The sequence below is a fragment of the Salvelinus namaycush genome, chromosome 24 (genome assembly GCF_016432855.1).
Source record: "Salvelinus namaycush isolate Seneca chromosome 24, SaNama_1.0, whole genome shotgun sequence".
Classification (NCBI taxonomy): Eukaryota; Metazoa; Chordata; class Actinopteri; order Salmoniformes; family Salmonidae; genus Salvelinus; species Salvelinus namaycush.
In genome coordinates, this window is record NC_052330.1 from 27,750,691 (window position 1) to 27,770,998 (window position 20,308).

A 20,308-nucleotide genomic window follows, 5' to 3' on the forward strand; every position below is an offset into this window, starting at 1 on the left:
AGGTCAAATCTACCATTGAAATCGTGATGTGGAGATGTTCAGTATGAAATACACTCCCTTCTAGATGTGCTGTGTGGTAACGTCCAATAATTTATATATAAACTAGATTACTAATACCTTTGTAAAATATATTTTGGAAGCTATAGAAATTAGTTTATTAATGTCTACATTCACTTTTTACACATTTATTGCAAAGGCCAAATCGAGCACCATGCCGCATCGCCATGCGCTTCCCAAATGTTGTAAGGATGCAGAGGGCTCCATATAGCGTTGTATAGCTCCGCATCGACAAGATTGGTTGACTGTAGGTGAGGGCGGGAGGTCCTTTATAAACACAAACCCACTTCATTGACAACTTCCACCACAACAGCTCTGCGCCGCTCTCGGTGAAGCGCAAGAAGTATGAAAGCCCTGACTTCTGCAGTGGCTGTATCACCGTAAATGCTGCACGGCCAATGCAGAAAGCAGATTGACCATGTAGAGCCTTTAAGCAAGCAGCGCGACGTCCTTTACACCCACACACTTCTAATTATGAAAAGTGAAAGCATACCTGTGAGAGAGGATGCCTTGGTAGTACAGTCATGGCCAAAAGTTTTGAGAATGACACAAATATACATTTTTACAAAGTCTGCTGCCTCAGTTTGTATGATGGTAATTTGCATATACTCCAGAATGTTATGAAGAGTGATCAGATGAATTGCAATTAATTGCAAAGTCCCTCTTTGCCATGCAAATTAACTGAATCCCCCAAAAAACATTTCCACTGCATTTCAGCCCTGCCACAAAAGGACCAGCTGACATCATGTCAGTGATTCTCTCGTTAACACAGGTGTGAGTGTTGACGAGGACAAGGCTGGAGATCACTCTGTCATGCTGATTGAGTTCGAATAACAGACTGGAAGCTTCAAAAGGAGGGTTGGTGCTTAGAATTATTGTTCTTCCTCTGTCAACCATGGTTACCTGCAAGGAAACACGTGCCATCATCATTGCTTTGCACAACAAGGGCTTCACAGGCAAGGATATTGCTGCCAGTAAGATTGCACCTGAATCAACCATTTATCGGATCATCAAGAATTTCAAGGAGACGGTTCAATTGTTGTGAAGAAGGCTTCAGGGCGCCCAAAAAGTCCAGAAAGCGCCAGGGCCATCTCCTAAAGTTGATTCAGCTGCGGATCGGGGCACCACCAGTACAGAGCTTGCTCAGGAATGGCAGCAGGCAGGTGTGAGTGCATCTGCACGCACAGTGAGGCGAAGACTTTTGGAGGATGGCCTGGTGTCAAGAAGGGCAGCAAAGAAGCCACTTCTCTCCAGGAAAAACATCAGGGACAGACTGATATTCTGCAAAAGGTACAGGGATTGGGCTGCTGAGGACTGGGGTAAAGTCGGATGAATCCCCTTTCCGATTGTTTGGGGCATCCGGAAAAAAGCTTGTCCGAAGAAGACAAGGTGAGCGCTACCATCAGTCCTGTGTCATGCCAACAGTAAAGCATCCTGAGACCATTCATGTGTGGGGTTGCTTCTCAGCCAAGGGAGTGGGCTCACTTACAATTTTGCCTAAGAATACAGCCATGAATAAAGAATGGTACCAACACATCCTCCGAGAGCAACTTCTCCCAACCATCCAGGAACAGTTTGGTGACGAACAATGCCTTTTCCAGCATGATGGAGCACCTTGCCATAAGGCAAAAGTGATAACTAAGTGGCTCGGGGAACAAAACATCGATATTTTGGGTCCATGGCCAGGAAACTCCCCAGACCTTAATCCCATTGAGAACTTGTGGTCAAATCCTCAAGAGGCGGAGGTGGACAAACAAAAACCCACAAATTCTGACAAACTCCAAGCATTGCAGATGCAAGAATGGGCTGCCATCAGTCAGGATGTGGCCCAGAAGTTAATTGACAGCATGCCAGGGCGGATTGCAGAGGTCTTGAAAAAGAAAGGTCAACACTGCAAATATTGACTCTTTGCATTAACTTCATGTAATTGTCAATAAAAGCCTTTGACAATTATGAAATGCTTGTAAATATACTTCAGTATTCCATAGTAACATCTGACAAAAATATCTAAAGGCTAAGATGCAGCAAACTTTGTGGAAATTAATATTTGTGCCATTCTCAACTTTTGGCCACGACTATACACTTTGGTTTATTGGTTTTGGGTACTGTATAAAAACTTATCTGTGAGTTAATTTTACTATTGGAAAAAGACTTAACGCGTTGTTTTTTTAACCTTTATTTAACTAGGAAAGTCAGTTAAGGACAAATTCTTATTTTCAATGACGGCCTAGGAACAGTGGGTTAACTGCCTTGTTCAGGGGCAGAACGACAGATTTTTACCTTGTCAACTCGGGGATTTGATCTTCAAGACGATGATCACTTTTCTTCCCAACACAATACCGCAATAAATGTGACATTGCGAAAAATGTATTTTGCGGCCTGTAGGGGATTCGAATTTACACCTTAAGTGGCAATAAATGTCAGGATTTAGGCGCCATATCACAGTGAGCTAACTCACAGTTCAAAGCTGTATTTCTTAGTGATTCACATACATTTATTATTAGAGCGTGGCAGTGGACTTGTACCTGATCCCTCAAAATGTTGGGGATCGTTTACACAACCCCAAAAGGAATATTTATGAGCAATTCACCCAACCACAACTTCTAACCTATATGCATTTTTTGAAGATTTGAGGGGGTTGGGCAACAACTGAAATTGGGGTCGAGAGTTAACCAAAATACGTCAGTCATTGCTTCAAGCCACACCCCGGGACATCCACCGAATGGAGCAAACGTACCTCAAAGTATGTTCAAGAATGTACAAGAACGTTTGGGGAAAATGTGTCATTCAGTAAATCGTTCCACAATGTAGTAAATGTTCAAGCGAACTGAACGCTCCCCAAGCTGCCACAAAGTCATGTTGTGGGTTTTATGGTTGGAGTGTCTGGGAAGAAGTTGGAGTGATTCGCTGTGATCTTTTAAGGAGGAGTCTGGGAGAATCTCAATTTCATTCACCTCGCGTCCTCTCTCCTCGCCTCCTTCTCAAAACCCATTGGATGAGAAAGTGAGAGGTCGGCAGGAAGAGGATTTATTCTTAGATTGGTGGGAAGGCGGTCATTGTAAATGGTAATTTTAATTTTTTTATTTAACCTTTATTTAACTAGGCAAGTCAGTTGAGAACAAATTCTTATTTACAATGACAGCCTACCACAGCCAAACCCAGACAACGCTGAGCCAATTGTGCGGCACCCTATGGGAATGGAATTAATGTAACGGTATCAAACAACTTACATATGTAAACCATTACAATGAGTCCGTCCTCCTATAGCTCCTCCCACCAGCCTCCACTGTTCAGAATAGGTCTGGAAATGGACAGATAATTGAATGTGTGTATGTGTGTGTCCTTGGGATCATTTTTAATGTACTTATTTATTTTCATGGCTAAAAATGTAGCCTGCTGTGCTTGGTATCTCCAAAATGCGCATAGACAGCTTGGATCATTAAGTTTGCCGAAGACACAACAGTTGTAGGCCTGATCACCGACAACGACAAGACAGCCTATAGGGAGGTCAGAGACCTAACCGTGTGGTGCAAGGACAACAACCTCTCCCTCAACGTGATCAAGACAAAGATGATTGTGGACTACAGGAAAAGGAGGACCAAACACATCCCCATTCTCATCGACGGGGCTGTAGTGGAGCAGGTTGAGAGCTTCAAGTTCCTTGGCGTCCACATCACCAACAAACTAACATGGTCCAAGCATACCAAGACAGTCATGAAGAGGGCACGACAAAACCTATTCCCCCTCTGGAGACTGAAAATATTTAGGATGGGTCCTCAGATCCTCAAAAGGTTCTACATCTGCACCATCGAGAGCATCCTGACGGGTTGCATCACTGCCTGGTATGGCAACTGCTCGGCCTCCGACCGCAAGGCACTACAGAGGATAGTGCATACGATCCAGTACATCATTGGGGCCAAGCTTCCTGCCATCCAGGACCTCTTTACCAGCCGGTGTCAGAGGAAGGCCCTAAAAATTGTCAAAGACTCCAGCCACCCTAGTCATAGGGGTTGGGTTAAAGGCGGAAGACACATTTCAGCTGAAGGCATTCAGTTGTACAACTGTCTTGGTATCCCCCTTTCCCTTTCTACCCCCAAGCCATAAAACCCCTGAACATCTAATCAAATGGCTACCCAGACTATTTGCATTGCCCCCACCTTTTACGCTGCTGCTACTCTCTGTTATTATCTATGCATAGTCACTTTAATAATTCTACCTACATGTACATATTACCTCAATTACCTAGATTAACCGGTGCCCCCACACATTGACTATGTACCGGTACCCTGTATATAGCCTCGCTATTGTTATTTTACTGCTGCTCTTTAATAATTTGTTACTTTATTTATTTTTTTGTGTATTTTTCTTAAAACTGCATTGTTGGTTAAGGGCTTGTAAGTAAGAATTTCACTGTAAGGTCTACTACACTTGTTGTATTCGGCGCATGTGACATATCAAATTTGATTTGATATTGCTTAGTCGCTTGAGCTGCTCTATCAGTTATTACGGTAACCCACGCCCAAGTCCTTCCCCAATACTTGAATACGGGAGGGGTCTGGTACCACCATTTGCGCCGACAAGCCCTTCTGCCATTGAAAAGTGCTAGTAACGCTACTGCCATTTGGCGCAGTTAAATATAGCTAGCAGCTACATCGATTTGCATAGCGTGGCGTCCTTACAGAATTTCCCATATTTGTCATTTTAAATCGTGTTTCAGTTTAGTATTTTTATACAGATATAAAAATGAGTTCAATTAACGTAAAAAAACTGAAAGTTAACGAGTTGAAGGACGAGCTGAAAAAGCGTCAGCTGTCGGACAAGGGGCTGAAGGCCGAGTTGATGGACCGGCTGCAGGCCGCGCTTGACGAAGAGGCCCTGGCTGGAGATGATCCCATTGGGCTGGAGGCCGCGGAGGGAGGTAGCTCTGAGGCCGCTGATGATCAAGAGGACATGGGGGAAGACGAAGAAGACGACGAGGATCCGGTCGAAGAAAGCATGGAGGCCAACGAGGAGGAGGAGAATGGCAACGGAGAGGGAGACCCCGCCGTAGAATGCGAGGAGAACGCGGCTCAGGAGGACGACGAAATGGGCGAGGTGGAAGATGAAGAAATGGATCCAATGTTGAAGGAAGGTGTGGACGACATGGAGAAAATAACGTTAGACGCAGAGGATGGTGAGCCTGGAGACCAGCCAGCAGAGGGTGAGTCGCTGGTTCCATTTGAAAATCCCTGGACTGGTTGTCACATGTTTTTGCTATACGGGGTGTTTTCGCGAAGCCGGATTGATGTATATTGATTAGATAGGCTAGTGTAGCTAGCAAATTGGGGTAATATTGTTTAACTTGGTCCTAACGTACTGCATGGAGACTACCATTGGGCTCACGCTTGATGTAATTTTAGCTGAATGGGTGGTTAGCATAGCTAACATAGTTAGCATTCTTTTGTGTAGTTGCTAACTAGAATAGCTAGCTCGCGATTCTAGCGAACGGTGGACAATATTCGGCAGGTGCTGGTTTAGGTAGGCTCGTGGTTCTAAATGGTTAACTATGTGACTCGGAGTATCCTAAATTCTTATACAAACGGGTTCTCAAACTGGTTCTAGAAACGTAGCTAAAGGCAAGTATTTGGAAACAGTAGTTGGCTAGTTATCTGATTAGATAATACTAGCTGACTAAGATATTTTGAATGAATGAGCAAGAATTGGCTAACTAGCTTTTAAGCTAACTAGCTAGTTAGTCGCGAATGCTATTGTGGGGGAAGGGGGTCAATCTAAAATAGTCTGCAGTTGTTTTTCTTGTCTGACTTGTCGCAGTATGCTATTGTATTGACCGCAACATCTGAGACGGCTGGACAATGGTCTATTTCCCTGACCTTTTTTTTAATAGTAACTCTAACCGTAGCTGGGTTATTGTACCCATTTTACTGTGTTCAACGTTACATCTCCTCACATATGTCCTCCAATTGTTGGCCGGCTACAATGTAACCAACCTTACTCCCTGGTCAAAGCAGCCTTAGCATTCTACTGTCTTCCATCACATTCAATGAAAGTAATGAGGTCCTAATGGACAAGTAGTTAGTCATCTGTGTGGGCCAACCCTACCACAGCCACAGTGCGACCTATCCTTTCAATAAAGGAGCACCTCATTATATTTTTCTTTTATTTCCAAAGGGGATGCGGACAAAGACACGAATGCTGATCAGAAGAATAAGAAGGGTGTTAAGAGACGCCGGGAGGAACATGGAAGGGGCTACTTTGAATTTATTGAAGAGAACAAATACAGCTGGTAAGGATGGGAGACAAAATGGCCTTTGGTATGTCTGAAGCGCCATCACAGCTATGTGAACTGTATTGGCTTTAAGCGCCAATGCATTAACTAGCGACAAAACCCTCACTTAACTTACTTTTGTCAACATTACTTAAGAGTCATACATGTTTGAATTGAGGGTTATCCCTGGCTTTTAAATGAACCTTACCATTTAACCCATGCAGTGACCACATGCACCCATAAATGGACTGCATAATGTAGCAAGAGAAATGAACAGTAATGTTCTATTGTTCCCCATTCGTTCTCTTTGTGCAGGAAGGTTTACTGTGTACACTGACAAGGTGACGCAACACTGCTAAAAAAAGAAACGCATGAGAGAGTAGCGGGGGGGTTGCGTAGGGGCACAAGGATGTAGAACTTTTTCTGGGCGCTCGAGTTGCAGATTGGTACTCTCCACGGACTGCTCACTGTTCCTGCTCGCATAGTATTTGTCTTTTCTGATTGTCTCTCCACTTTGTCATCATTTTATTCAGTGTGGTTGATGTTTTTTTTTTTACAGGAATGCTTTCTCTCCGTACAGTCACACTGTGCATCATGGGCTGGTTTACAGGGTACTTAAAAATACTTCAAATGGAGATTCCCATTGAGCTTTTTAGTCCAAGACTAGGCTTGATCTGTCTGGGAAACCACCTCCATGTTTATCTGGAACGCTATTTATTTTTTTCATTGACCAAGTGGGCTGTTATCCTGTCATCAATGTCACTCTAGCCCAGGTTTCTTCAACCCCGTTCCTGGAGAGCTACCCTCCTGTAGGTTTTTCATTTTAACCCCAGTTGTAACTAACCTGATTCAGTTTATCAACCAGCTAATTATTTGAATCGGGTGCGCTAGATAAGGGTTGTACTGAATTTACAGGACAGTAGCTCTCCAGGAACAGGGTTGGAGAGCCTTGCTCTGACTGGTGTAAACTAAGAAACCATTGACTGTGCAGAAGAGGCCTTAGTAGCTTTTGGCTAAATCAATCATGGAATCTCCATCGCACCACCCTGGATGACCTCTGGCAAGACTCTATGATCCTTGGTCTGAGTGCAGTCTGACTAATGTGTAGATAAGCCAAAGATGGTGCAATTAGTGGTTCCCTGACTACATATATAGACAGGTCTAATATGGAGAGAAAAGGGTGCAAACAAATTTACCCACTCACTACGGTCAGTCGCTCTGGGTAAGAGTGTCAGCTACATGACAAATGGCCACTTCATTTACATTTTAGTATCTAAGCACAGTGCATTTGAGGACAGAGTAAAATTACCAAACCAACCAGTGTTGCTGCAAATGTGAATCCCCCCCCCCCCCACACACGACTATCTCTTGTTCTAATTGGTGCTAAGATTCACATTTTCTATCAATGCTGCATTATGGTGTTTCTCTTCCTGTGCACGGGGCAGTGTTTAATCCCGAGGCAGTGTTTAATCCTGCAAAGGCTTCCGTCTACATTCTGTGGACAGACATTTATCCTCCTGTTGTAATCCTCGCCAGTGTAAATATTTGTAGGCTAGTTTTATAAACACAACTCTTCCCCCTGGGAAACGGCTTGATTCTGTTTCTGAATTTCTTCAAGTTTACAAGTCGGTGTAGCACAATATTCATCTTGTTATCACTACAGTCCCTAGAGTACAGTTGAAGCCCCTCTAGGTTCTGGAACTAGCTTGTTATCACTACAGTCCCTAGAGTACAGTTGAAGCCCCTCTAGGTTCTGGAACTAGCTTGTTATCACTACAGTCCCTAGAGTACAGTTGAAGCCCCTCTAGGTTCTGGAACTAGCTTGTTATCACTACAGTCCCTAGAGTACAGTTGAAGCCCCTCTAGGTTATGTGGAACTAGCTTGTTATCACTACAGTCCCTAGAGTACAGTTGAAGCCCCTCTAGGTTCTGGAACTAGCTTGTTATCACTACAGTCCCTAGAGTACAGTTGAAGCCCCTCTAGGTTATGTGGAACTAGCTTGTTATCACTACAGTCCCTAGAGTACAGTTGAAGCCCCTCTAGGTTCTGGAACTAGCTTGTTATCACTACAGTCCCTAGAGTACAGTTGAAGCCCCTCTAGGTTATGTGGAACTAGCTTGTTATCACTACAGTCCCTAGAGTACAGTTGAAGCCCCTCTAGGTTCTGGAACTAGCTTGTTATCACTACAGTCCCTAGAGTACAGTTGAAGCCCCTCTAGGTTATGTGGAACTAGCTTGTTATCACTACAGTCCCTAGAGTACAGTTGAAGCCCCTCTAGGTTCTGGAACTAGCTTGTTATCACTACAGTCCCTAGAGTACAGTTGAAGCCCCTCTAGGTTCTGGAACTAGCTTGTTATCACTACAGTCCCTAGAGTACAGTTGAAGCCCCTCTAGGTTATGTGGAACTAGCTTGTTATCACTACAGTCCCTAGAGTACAGTTGAAGCCCCTCTAGGTTCTGGAACTAGCTTGTTATCACTACAGTCCCTAGAGTACAATTGAAGCCCCTCTAGGTTATGTGGAACTAGCTTGTTATCACTACAGTCCCTAGAGTACAGTTGAAGCCCCTCTAGGTTATGTGGAACTAGCTTATTTGACTCTCTGTTCCATGACCATGAGGCTGCAGCTTTGACCTTTAGTGAGAGCAGCGCCACAGTTAAATACATCCAGCAGCCTTTTATCCTTCTTGACCCTACCAGGAATCTCCAAAGCCATGAACACAGTTTCTGCAAACAAGGCCTATTGGCTATTAAGGCTTTTATAATAAGAAATATAGCCCCTAGGACTAGTTAAAAAAATTGTTTTTATTTAATAATAATTCTCCATTGCTTTGATGCATCAGTGGACCACTGCAGGTATGTATTTGTCTTGTCGTGATTTCTTTAAACACCCAACTCCAGAAGCTTAAATGTTAGAGTTCTATTTCCGCCCATAGTCTTCTTGACTCTTTCCATTGATGCCCTCTTCTTCAGAGAGGTCATCCCAACCGGATGGCCACCCTGGTGGGACATTCTGGATCCGTGCGACAGGTTCTAATTCTCTGACATTGTTACTGACTGGCTGTGTTCTCTTTCAGGTCTAGTCTCAAGTCTCCACTGCCACCCCTAGAAGAGGAAGATGAAGAGTTTGACGATACAACAGTCTGTCTGGACAACTGTGAGTGATGTTTGGTGTATAGCGTGGCCGACAGTGCTGGGTTGATTTAATCACTCTACAAACACCTGCTCAGAAGCAATAGCTCCACCTCGCTGTCTGTTTGCCATGTCGTTCAATATTCTCATGTCTCTTCTAGTGCATAGGAATACGGCTTAAAGACCGATGTGTGATGGGACACACTATATGGCATGTCAGGGGACTGAGAAGATAACTGAATAATTGATGTTTGTTTCTTTGTCCTCAGATAACTGCGACCTGCACTTCAAGGTGTCCCGGGACCGGTACAGCGCGTCCTCTCTCACCATGGAGAGCTTTGCCTACCTTTGGTCTGGGGGCAGGGCCTCGTACGGCCTGACCCAGGGCAAGGCCTGTTACGAGATGAAGGTAAGGAGAAACACTGCTTCTCTTGTCTAGCCCAGTTGTCATTTCATTAGTAATTGTGAATTTGTAATATTTTGACCTCAGAAACCCATAATCATTTTTCTCCATTTTATAATATAAATGCACCATCAGAATTTATCACCTGGTTGTGCCCTTAAATTTCTCATTTATTTATTTATTTCACCTTTATTTAATCAGGTAGGCCAGTTGACACCAAGTTCTCATTTACAACTGTGACCTGGCCAAGCTAAAGCAAACAGTGCGACACAAACAAGTTACACATAAACAAACGTACAGTCAATAACACAATAGAAAAATCAATGTACAGTGTGTGCAAATGTAGGGAGGTAAGGCAATAAATAGGCCATAGAGGCAAAATAATCACTATTTAGCATTAACGTAAATAATTAGATTTGTAAGTCATCATACTATCTGCTACTAACATTACCAATGTAATATTGTGGTTCTAGTTAACTGAGAAGATTCCAGTGAAGCACATCTTCAGTAAGAACATGGAGGTCCATGAGGTCCAGGTTGGATGGTCCCTGGCTACTGGCAGTCTGCTCCTAGGTCAGTATTATCAATCTATTGGTTTTGTTCTCCAAAAATAGAATGGTTCTTATGGGGTGTTGGCGCTCTCTAAAGGCTGTTAGGAAACATGACATGTAACTGGAAATGATATAGCCTGTTTCGGTTGTAGTTTGCAAGGCGACTATGGAATGAGTGCAGAAACACTGAAATCCAGAAATAATTTAATGATAAAATTCTAATTCTCTACTTTTAGTTCCCTGAACCAGTCAACTGTGTATCATGTCTGATGTGAGTTGTATTGTGTCATTGCAGGTGAGGAGGAGCATTCTTATGCCTACTCTGGCAAAGGCAAGAAGACTACCAACTGCGTGACTGAAGATTTTGGAGAGACTTACGATGAGAACGACGTCATCTGCTGCCTCATCGTAAGTAGCCTGCCTTCATTTATCCGAATAGTTGCCATAATGTAATATTCTCAAAATGGACAGGCTGATTTTAAATTAATATTCAGACTTTCTGTGATGTCAAGAATTCCTCATCAATGAGGCAAACGCACACAAAATATTTATTTATATGAAAACACGATTTGTCTGCCACACCCTCTGTTCATAAAGTAAAACATTTCCACCTAAACCGGTTTGACGACTTCCTTGTTGGTACCTAACATTTTGACCTGTCAATGTTCCATTGAAACTACAAGCTTAAAATTTATATATTTAGGTAAAATTATTTTCTATTGCAGAACTTTGAGGATGAGGAGGTGGAGATTTCCTTTTCTAAGAATGGTAAGGAGCCAGTTGTGGCCTTCCAGGTCAGTAAGGAGTCCCTGGCAGGGAGAGCTCTCTTCCCCCACGTCATCTGCCACAACTGTTCTGTGGAGTTCAACTTTGGCCAGATGGAAACACCCTACTTCCCCCAGCCAGAGGGCTACACCTTCCTGCAGCAGGTCGCCATGGACGACCGTGTCCGCGGACCCAAGGGACCCAACACCAAGAAGGAGTGTGAGGTAACTATGGGAACCCATAACGTCACTGGCAGTGACTTGTTTGACACAAAGGCCTCCCGAGCAATGGGGTCTATCCTTGGGTTCAACCAATATTTCAGAATAAACGGCTAGCAAAATGTATCAGATTTAAAAAATAAACATTCAGAGCGCCTTTTTCTCACTTGCATGTGCATAACTCCTTCTACCATTGTTACTGATCAGTTGTGTATATGTGTGTTGTTTTAGGTGATTGCTATGGTAGGCCTGCCCGGCTCAGGAAAGACCACCTGGGTGAACAAGCACATCCAGGAGAACCCTGGGAAATATTACATCCTGGGCAGCGACACCATCGTGGAGAAGATGATGGTCAGTGTTATACTGACTCATGGTGTTTGGAGCCTCTAGTATTTTAGAATGTGTTCTCTGCACTCTTCTGAGAATGGGGTTCTAGTTGTGTGTCAATTTAGTTTGTGAAATTAACTTCCAGTCCTATCCAATGTTCCCTAAAAAAACATTTAGGCACTGAACAAATTTCAGGTCTGAGCGTAAACTTGAATGTTGTGAAAATTCTTTGCAACTTCCCGCGCGCGTTTACTGTGATCACTGAGGCTGTACCTGCTTTAAGTTAGTTTCAGACAGTGGTCAAGTAGGCTACTATAGCTATTTCATTATAATGTAGACCAGAGTGGCCAACCATCAAAAACAATGGAGAAAATGCATCCATAACATTTTAACATGGAAATAACTGTTCAATCATTCAGCCTACATTAACCTGTTTATCCACTTGTCTATCAGACAAGGTGGTGACTGAATGTTGTTTGATGCAAGAAACCACTTTACAAATAAAATGCATTATTAATCCCATACCATTATTTCAGAGAATCAGACAAATTGGGATGCCCTCTGCCTATTGGCTACATAGATTATTCAAACCGGTCTCAAAATACAACGCTGCCCTTTAAGACAAAGACGTGTACATGTTTGGTTCTCTTCAAATCAAATGTATTTATATAGCCCTTCTTACATCAGCTGATATATCAAAGTGCTGTACAGAAACCCAGCCTAAAACCCCAAACAGCAAGCAATGCAGGTGTAGAAGCACGTGGGGCACAATCACACCACCATTGCTGACTACAAATGATCTATAACTGGGCTAATAACTCACTAACTAGCAAAGGATGTGAACAAAATGTTCATACGTGGCTACATGCAGCTCTCACTTTGATCTCAAAACAAGCGCATCTACTCACGACCACTCATGCTGTAAACGCAGTCCAGCTCAAAGTGAGTGGCAATAGTCTATTTGCACATAGGCCTACTGCAGCTCTGATTTGTTATGCAGCTCTGATTTGTGTAGAGTACGGTTTGATTCGTGCATGTCAATACAATAGAATCCTACTCCGATGCGTTCTGCCTACAACAAAGTCTCTTGCATAGTTAGTTTTGCATAGCAAGTCTTGCATAGTTCATTTTGTTTCAGTATGTTGCTTTGAAAGTGACTCTTGCATTGATTTGAACACACTTCCCAAAGTAAAGGGATAGGTTGATAGTGTTAACTAAGGGGGAGAACTCTGAACTTCACTCAAATTTCAAATCTCGTGCTTCTCTGCGCGCGCTGATATTTCTTCTGCGTGACAGTCCTGGGGGAGCTGCGCGCAGCTTAGAGGAAACATTGGTCTGATCCTAATGGTTGTATAAGCAGTCCCTGGTCATTTGGGACTGTAGGCCTATAACCTGTCCTATGTATATGTGGTATCTTGTGGCACAGCTATTCATTTTTCTCTATGTAGATTGGCAGCTTGAAGCGTCAGGCGAAGGACACAACTAAGCTCACGGCCATTTCCCAGCGTGCTCCTCTCTTCCTGGGCAAGTTCATTGAGATTGCTGCTCGCAAGAAGAGGAACTATATCCTGGACCATGTAAGACTTCATATTCTATACAATCACAGCCAATGATTTCATACACGTTAAACTGACCTTTTAGTCCGTCTTATTGTGAATAAAGTATTCATCTTTGAATATACATGGAACAAACGGTATACTGTATGTAAATACTGATGAGTACATCATGATACAGGGTAGAAAGGCTCGTATGAGACGTGGTCTAGCACTGGCCTATATAAAGTGCCAACACAGCAGCACAAATCCTTTTTATTTATACTCCCACAATCAGTCAACATTATTAGTAATTTCCCCCATCCTTCCTCTCCCCAGACCAACCTGTCTGCCCCGGGCCAGAAGAGGAAGATGTGTCTGTTTGCTGGGTACCAGCGGAAGGCTGTGGTGGTCTGCCCCTCAGACGACGACTACAAGGAGAGGGCCCAGAAGAAGGCAGAGAGCGACGGCAAAGACGTGCCCGAGCACGCTCTCCTCAAAATGAAAGGTAACGACGTGAGCTACTATACTAATAAAAGTGTTAAAAGTAGACTTGCCTCCTGTGCTAAAAAGCTAGCTATCGTTATCACTAATCCAGAAGCCTTCGGAAAGTTGTAGTAATACGGTAAGGACACGCACACACTGATTTTAACCTCCCAAAAAACAGACTAGTTTTGTTTTCATATAAGCATGGCTAGCCCCTTGACGCTTTGCCCAGTCGTGGCTGTCTGTCACAAGTGGCCACATCAGGGGGGCAGAACTCATAAACTCTGGGTCAGGGCCAATACCCCTGCCTCTGGACCTGGTGGGAAGAACACAGCGCTTTCCATGATCCTTCATCACTACAAATCTAGTTTTTTGTTATGGTGGACATCATAAGCTATTATTCATACGCTAGTCTTTCATTGGGGCTGTTATTTGACCATCGATTTAATGGCTCTCTTCCCGTGTAGGATTCTTCACCCTGCCAGACGAGGGCGACAGCTTCGCTGAGGTGAGCTACGCTGAGCTGCAGAAGGAGGAGTCCTCCAAGCTAGTGGAGCAATACAAGGAGGAGAGCAAGGCGGCCCTGCCGGCTGAGAAGAAGCCCAACCAGGGGGCCTTGACCCCCAATAGAGGAGGTGTTGTCCGGGGTGGCGGCAGAGGCAAGAACCAGTTCAACCGTGGAGGAGGACCCGGCCAGAGAGGAGTTGTACGAGGAGGCTTCCAGCAGAGGGGCAACTTCAGAGGAGGTGGGTTGTCGGCCATATTGGTCAGATTAGGGATTTGCATGGCAGGTTTTGGTCCAGTTTTAGCCTCGCAACCAATTGCTAAAATGTTGTTTTGTGTGCACTGATCTGATAGAACTGGGCAGGTGAAGTCCAATCAAACCACTTTTTACAATCAAAGACCTCTGCCCTTTCACTTTAATTTCTCCTGTAATTGTTGAGTAGTAGAGAAATGGCTTCCTAATCATTAAAGATGCACCACCGGTCTAATGTGTGTCCAACATGTCTGCCCCCACCCAGCTCCAGGCCCACGTGGTGGGTTCACTCGCCCCCCTCGAGGCTTCATGCCCCCTCCAGCTTTCAGAGGTGGATTCGCCAACCGGGGCAACTTCAACAGGGGTGGCGGCCTCATGGCCCCCCAGCGAGGGGCCCCAAGAGGAGGACCAATTAGGGGCAACATGGGCTACAGGGGTGGAGCCATGAACAGAGGCGGTCCACCAATGAACAGAGGTGGAGCCAACATGAGCCGGGGAGGTGGAGCCAACATGAGCCGGGGAGGTGGAGCCAACATGAGCCGGGGAGGTGGAGCCAACATGAGCCGGGGAGGTGGAGCCAACATGAGCCGGGGAGGTGGAGCCAACATGAGCCGGGGAGGTGGAGCCAACATGAGCCGGGGAGGTGGAGCCAACATGAGCCGGGGAGGTGGAGGAAACAGGGTCAACTTTAACCAGGTGGGTTGGGTTGATGCAATGGAGAAATACAAGTTGGTCCTGCTTTATTTGAATATTCCCCTGTAGAGGGTGTGTAGATGCTCAAATGATCGACTGCAACTTGTTGATATTAGCAACTTGCTAGGATTAGAGTTGGTGGATAGTTGAACAATTATAAACCATCTTTAGGAGACTGTCCAAATAGTGTTAGAAAAGGTTAGTGTTACCATAGTGAATTGAGATGTTAATAAGTGTGTTCACTCCCCAGGGGTTCCAGCCCAGAGGAGGCAGCAGCCGTGGAAACTTCGGCAACAAGAGCAGCGGATTTGGTGATGGCAGGAATGCTGGAGGTCGTGGTGGCGGATTTGTGGACAGTAGAAACTCTGGAGGACGTGGCGGGGGATTTGGGGACAACAGGAACGCTGGAGGACGTGGCAGGGGATTTGGGGACAGCAGGAATGCTGGAGGACGTGGAGGCTTTGGATTCGGCATGGACAAGGCTCAGGCCTTCAACCAGAGCTGGCAGCAAGGGGTGAGTCTCCGTTTGAGGTCCAAGGGCAAATCCTAACTTGTTAGCCTTGTACTACAATTGATACCACTGACTTTGCTGGTAACTGCTTTGAGGGGAAATGTACGTGCTGTGACTGATGTGGTTCTCACCTAGTTACACTACAAAAGTATGTGGACACGTGCTTGTTGAACATCTCATTCCAAAATAATGGGCATTAATATTGAGCTGGTCCCCCCTTTGCTGCTATAACAGTCTTCACTCTTCTGGGATGGCTTTCCACTAGATGTTGGAACATTGCTGCGGGTCCTTGCTTCCATTCAGCCACGAGCGTTAGTGAGGTCGGGGACTCATGTTGGACGATTAGGCCTGGCTCGCAGTCGGCATTCCAATTAATCCTAAAGGTTTCCGAGGGGATTGAGGTCTGGGCTCTACGCAGGCCACTCAAGTTCTTCTACACTGATCTTGACAAACCATTTCTATATGGACCTCGCTTTGTGCACGGAGGCATTGTCATGCTGAAACAGGAAAGGGCCTTACCCAAACTGTTGCCACAAACTCAGGGGCCTAGCCCGAACCATGAAAAACGTCCCCAGACCATTATTCCTCATCCACCAAACATTACAGTTGGCACTATGCATTCAGGCAGGTAGTGTTCTCCTAGCTTCCGCCAAACCCAGATTCGTCCATCGGACTGCTAGATGGTGACGCGTGATTCATCACTCCAGAGAACGCGTTTCCGCTGCTCCAGAGTCCAATGGCTTTACACCACTCCAGCTGACGCTTGGCATCGCACATGCACTTAGGCTTGTGTGCGGCACCTCGGCCATGGAAACCCATTTCGTGAAGCTCCCGACAAAGTTCTTGTGCTGACGTTGCTTCCAGAGGCAGTTTTGGAACTTGGTGATGAGTGTTTCAATCGAGGAGCTTGTTTGGCCTACCACTTTGCTGCTGAGCCGTTGTTGCTCCTAGATGTTTCTTCTTCACAATAACAGCACTCGGTTGACTGGGGCGGCTCTAGCAGGGCAGTAATTTGCCGAACTGACTAGTTGGAAAGGTGGCATCCTATGACTGTGCCACATTGACAGTCACTGAGCTCTCAGTAAGGCCAATCTACTGCCAATGTTTGTCTATGGAGATTGCATGGCTGTATGCTCGATTTTTATACACCTGTCAATGGGTGTGGCTGAAATAGCCAAATCCACTCATTTGAAGGGTGTCCACATACTTTTGTGTGTATGTATATTTGTTTATTTTTATTTCTGTCTGCGTCTAACTCCCTGTATCTCTGTCCCCAGTTATGGAACCAGAAGCCATGGAGACAGCAGTATCAGCCAGGATACTATTAAAGACTTTCTGATCAAAAGGACTGGTGGAAAATAATGGAAACCCACCACTAGCCACAGACGTCCGTCTCTCCCACCACCTGTTTTTTTTCTAGAACCAACTTTTAAATTAAAAACAAGAAATACGACAAGACTATGGAGCAACATTCCACATGAGGAAAGGAGTCTCTTTGAAGCTTTATGGGTTTTTTCATTTGATTTTGTACATTTTATGATATTTTTCCAAATTTTAAAGAAATCCCATGCTTTTAAAAATCCCATGTTTGAGAAATATACCACAACATTTTTGCTCTGCTTCAGTGACATGTTTGAAAGATTTTCATGGTTGTGCTTTTTTTTCTTTATCTTTTTACTAAATGTAAATATTGTTTGTTGTATAAGGAGTGAGAACACTTACTAACCGAAAGGAACCATCTTTTGAGGCATGGCAGCAATATTATTGTTAGTGATTGTATATGTAGTCCGTAAGCAACAAACAGTTATTTTGCGTCAAACGCCATTATTAGATTTGTCTATTGTTATTTTTCATTATAACGTCAAGCATGTAATCTAAACTCCATAGATCTACAATAAACAACATATTTGCTTTTTTACAAACTTCTATGGCTTATGACTTTTTAATTGAGTTCAAAGGTTACCTAAAGTACCTTTTGAATGGGCAGTGGTCTGGTTTGCTACTTCAAACAAGGACATCCGCCCTCATCTCACCACAGTTGGTGCGTCACATTATGCTACTTATTGATGTAATTCATCCATCGTTGATGCACAACTAGCTTTTCTTTTCATCTTCAATGATACAGTTTATTCTTATTGAGAATCTTTTGCAAGAGCGTCTATGGGTGTATTCCCTAGGGAGCAAATTAAACAGGGAGGGACCTATAGAAACCGGAGTTCCTCCAATAGAAACTAGTTTTTCGTTGCAAAAGTCCTCCGTTTTTGATGACACCCCTGTTCATCTGGATGCATTGTACTTTAAATAACTATTTGAGAAGTAATTTCTTAGGGCAGTTTCCGTAGGATATTGGAAGCCATTTTAGCACTACATTATGCCTTTTTGATATTGTCATTTTGTGATTTGTATATGTCTTGATATTTAGGGCACATTACTGATTGTGGAACCTGACGAGGCTTGCCTCTCGGGTGTAGATTGAAGTGTGCTTCCTTTTTTATTTAATTTTTCCATACGTTTATTTGGTGTTGTGGCATTTTTATAACCTGGTTAAGCTTTGATTGCTGCGTTGTAAATAAGACTACACATTAGGCTAGTCCTACATGACCAAACAGAACATTTTCCCATTGTTTACATTTAATGTTCTGTGCTATTTGAACCTAGCCTGATTGCCAGTCTGTGCTATCATGCCAACTCCTTGTCACTCATTGTCAATGGGAGATAGCAAGAGCACAAACATCTGGGACCAGTCTAATTTAAACCACTGTTTTTTTTAATGGAAGAGTATAAATTATGTGGCTGGTTTAGCACATGTTCAACACTCAGTTGTATGCTATATTGAAAATGGGTGGTGGTAAAAACTACAGCAGTTTGCATTTACACAAGCAAATAAAGGGCTACGTAATGTCAGCGTATACCCACCAATACCCTCACTGATACTAGATGTGAGCGACATTGAAACATTCAAAACTCTCCTTCTGTAGTGTGTGTGTAATGGAGGTTCCAGAGACCTGAAGACTTGCGTTAACTCCCGAATGCTACTGCGTTGGCTTAAGATCAGTGGGCTAACAGTCTTGTCACACAGACGATCCAGGTTCAAACCAAGTCAGTCATATGGTTAAGTTGTGTGAACCCTCTGATCAAATGAATTGGTGGCGGTGTAGCTGGACAATGGCAGCTCTTACATTTAACCTCATGCAGCTCAGGCCGAGTAGCCTACCACCAGTGTTAAAGTGATGTGTGTTCCACTATAACATTGTGTTTCTAGATCCCTGAAAACAAACAATTGTATTGCGTGTCCATTTTGTGATTGTTTCATTAGCTTATTTAACATTTTATGAACATGGTGTACTGTATATAGGTGACCACCTTTTTCTTCTCTATCATTCCAAATTGTATGGATGACCATGAACTGATTTCCGTTATGCTTCGTGATAATGCAAGTGAAAAATAACTCAACCAAACAGATACATTTTTCATTAGAGTAATTTGTTTCAGCAATGTGTATTACTTAACTGAGTACTATTCAATTTAATATACTCATTAAGTTGTAGGTAACTTTTGGCTTATCTCCCTGCTGAGATCTCTCTTTTTATTGAAAAATGTTTTGATATTTTGTGTTTCAGTTATGTTTTTTAAGTATTTTTGTCAATAAAGTGAATGATGCTGTTGAAATTGATTTTTTATGTATTATACAAACTAGAGCTTCTCCCTCAATCTCCAAGGGGAGGTTTCCCGGACATAGTTCATCCTAGTACTGGACTAAAAATATCAATTTAGAATCTACAATTAAAGTACTTTTTAGTCCAAGATTAGGCTTAATCTGTGTCTGAGAAACCTGCCCTAAAGGTTAACTTTATATCTGAATGTGATGTAAAAGGAAACCTAGCTGCCTATTGCTGCTGAATCTAACATTTCAGAAGTCTGGATGACACCAGCTGCTTTTCCAAACCAGGAGCACACAACAGGGTGCCTGGGATTGTCTCTTGGTATTGACTTTGAGATGTGTACCCAGACTGCCCTCAGCTCTAAAGCCTTATGTACCCCATTAAAATGACAAGACCCCCCTCGCAGGCTGCAAATTGAGCCTTGATATTGTCTATAGAGTTCTCTCCGCAGGACTATGTCTGGGGCCTATTTATCTGCTAAACCAGATGTAAACATGGAGATGTAAATATGCGCTCTGAGATTTTGTGACAGTATCTGCTCCCTATTGGAAGCAAACAGCCAACACTCAGTCAGGAAGCCGATGTGAATGGTGCTCACCAAATCTGTTTAACAATGCCAGCGCATGGGCTTGTAAGTAAGCATTTCACGGTAGGGTCTACACTTGTTGTATTCGGAGCATGTGACAAATAAAGTTGTATTTGATTTGACATAGTGATATTGGTGTAAGGATGCCTTGATGGCTATAGCCTGACATATAGTGATGGGTATAAGGATGCCTTGATGTCTATAGCCTGACATAGTGTGATGGGTGTAAGGATGCCTTGATGTCTATAGTCTGACATAGTGATATTGGTATAAGGATGCCTTGATGGCTATAGCCTGACATAATGATATTGGTATAAGGATGCCTTGATGGCTATAGCCTGACATAGTGGGGTTGGTGTAAGG

At 43.8% G+C, this 20,308-nt stretch overlaps 1 protein-coding gene across 1 annotated transcript; it reads left to right on the forward strand.

Annotated features, from left to right (window-relative positions):
- Positions 1 to 4,641: 4,641 nt before the first annotated feature.
- On the forward strand, positions 4,642 to 17,623 carry LOC120019138 (heterogeneous nuclear ribonucleoprotein U-like). The gene is made up of 14 exons (XM_038962416.1): positions 4,642 to 5,257; positions 6,226 to 6,340; positions 9,400 to 9,479; positions 9,724 to 9,863; positions 10,331 to 10,430; positions 10,704 to 10,816; positions 11,134 to 11,397; positions 11,623 to 11,742; positions 13,167 to 13,295; positions 13,590 to 13,758; positions 14,204 to 14,482; positions 14,759 to 15,189; positions 15,437 to 15,700; positions 16,975 to 17,623. The coding sequence occupies exons 1-14, from the start codon at positions 4,801 to 4,803 to the stop codon at positions 17,023 to 17,025; spliced, it is 2,712 nt and encodes a 903-aa protein (XP_038818344.1). The 5' UTR covers positions 4,642 to 4,800; the 3' UTR covers positions 17,026 to 17,623.
- Positions 17,624 to 20,308: the final 2,685 nt, after the last annotated feature.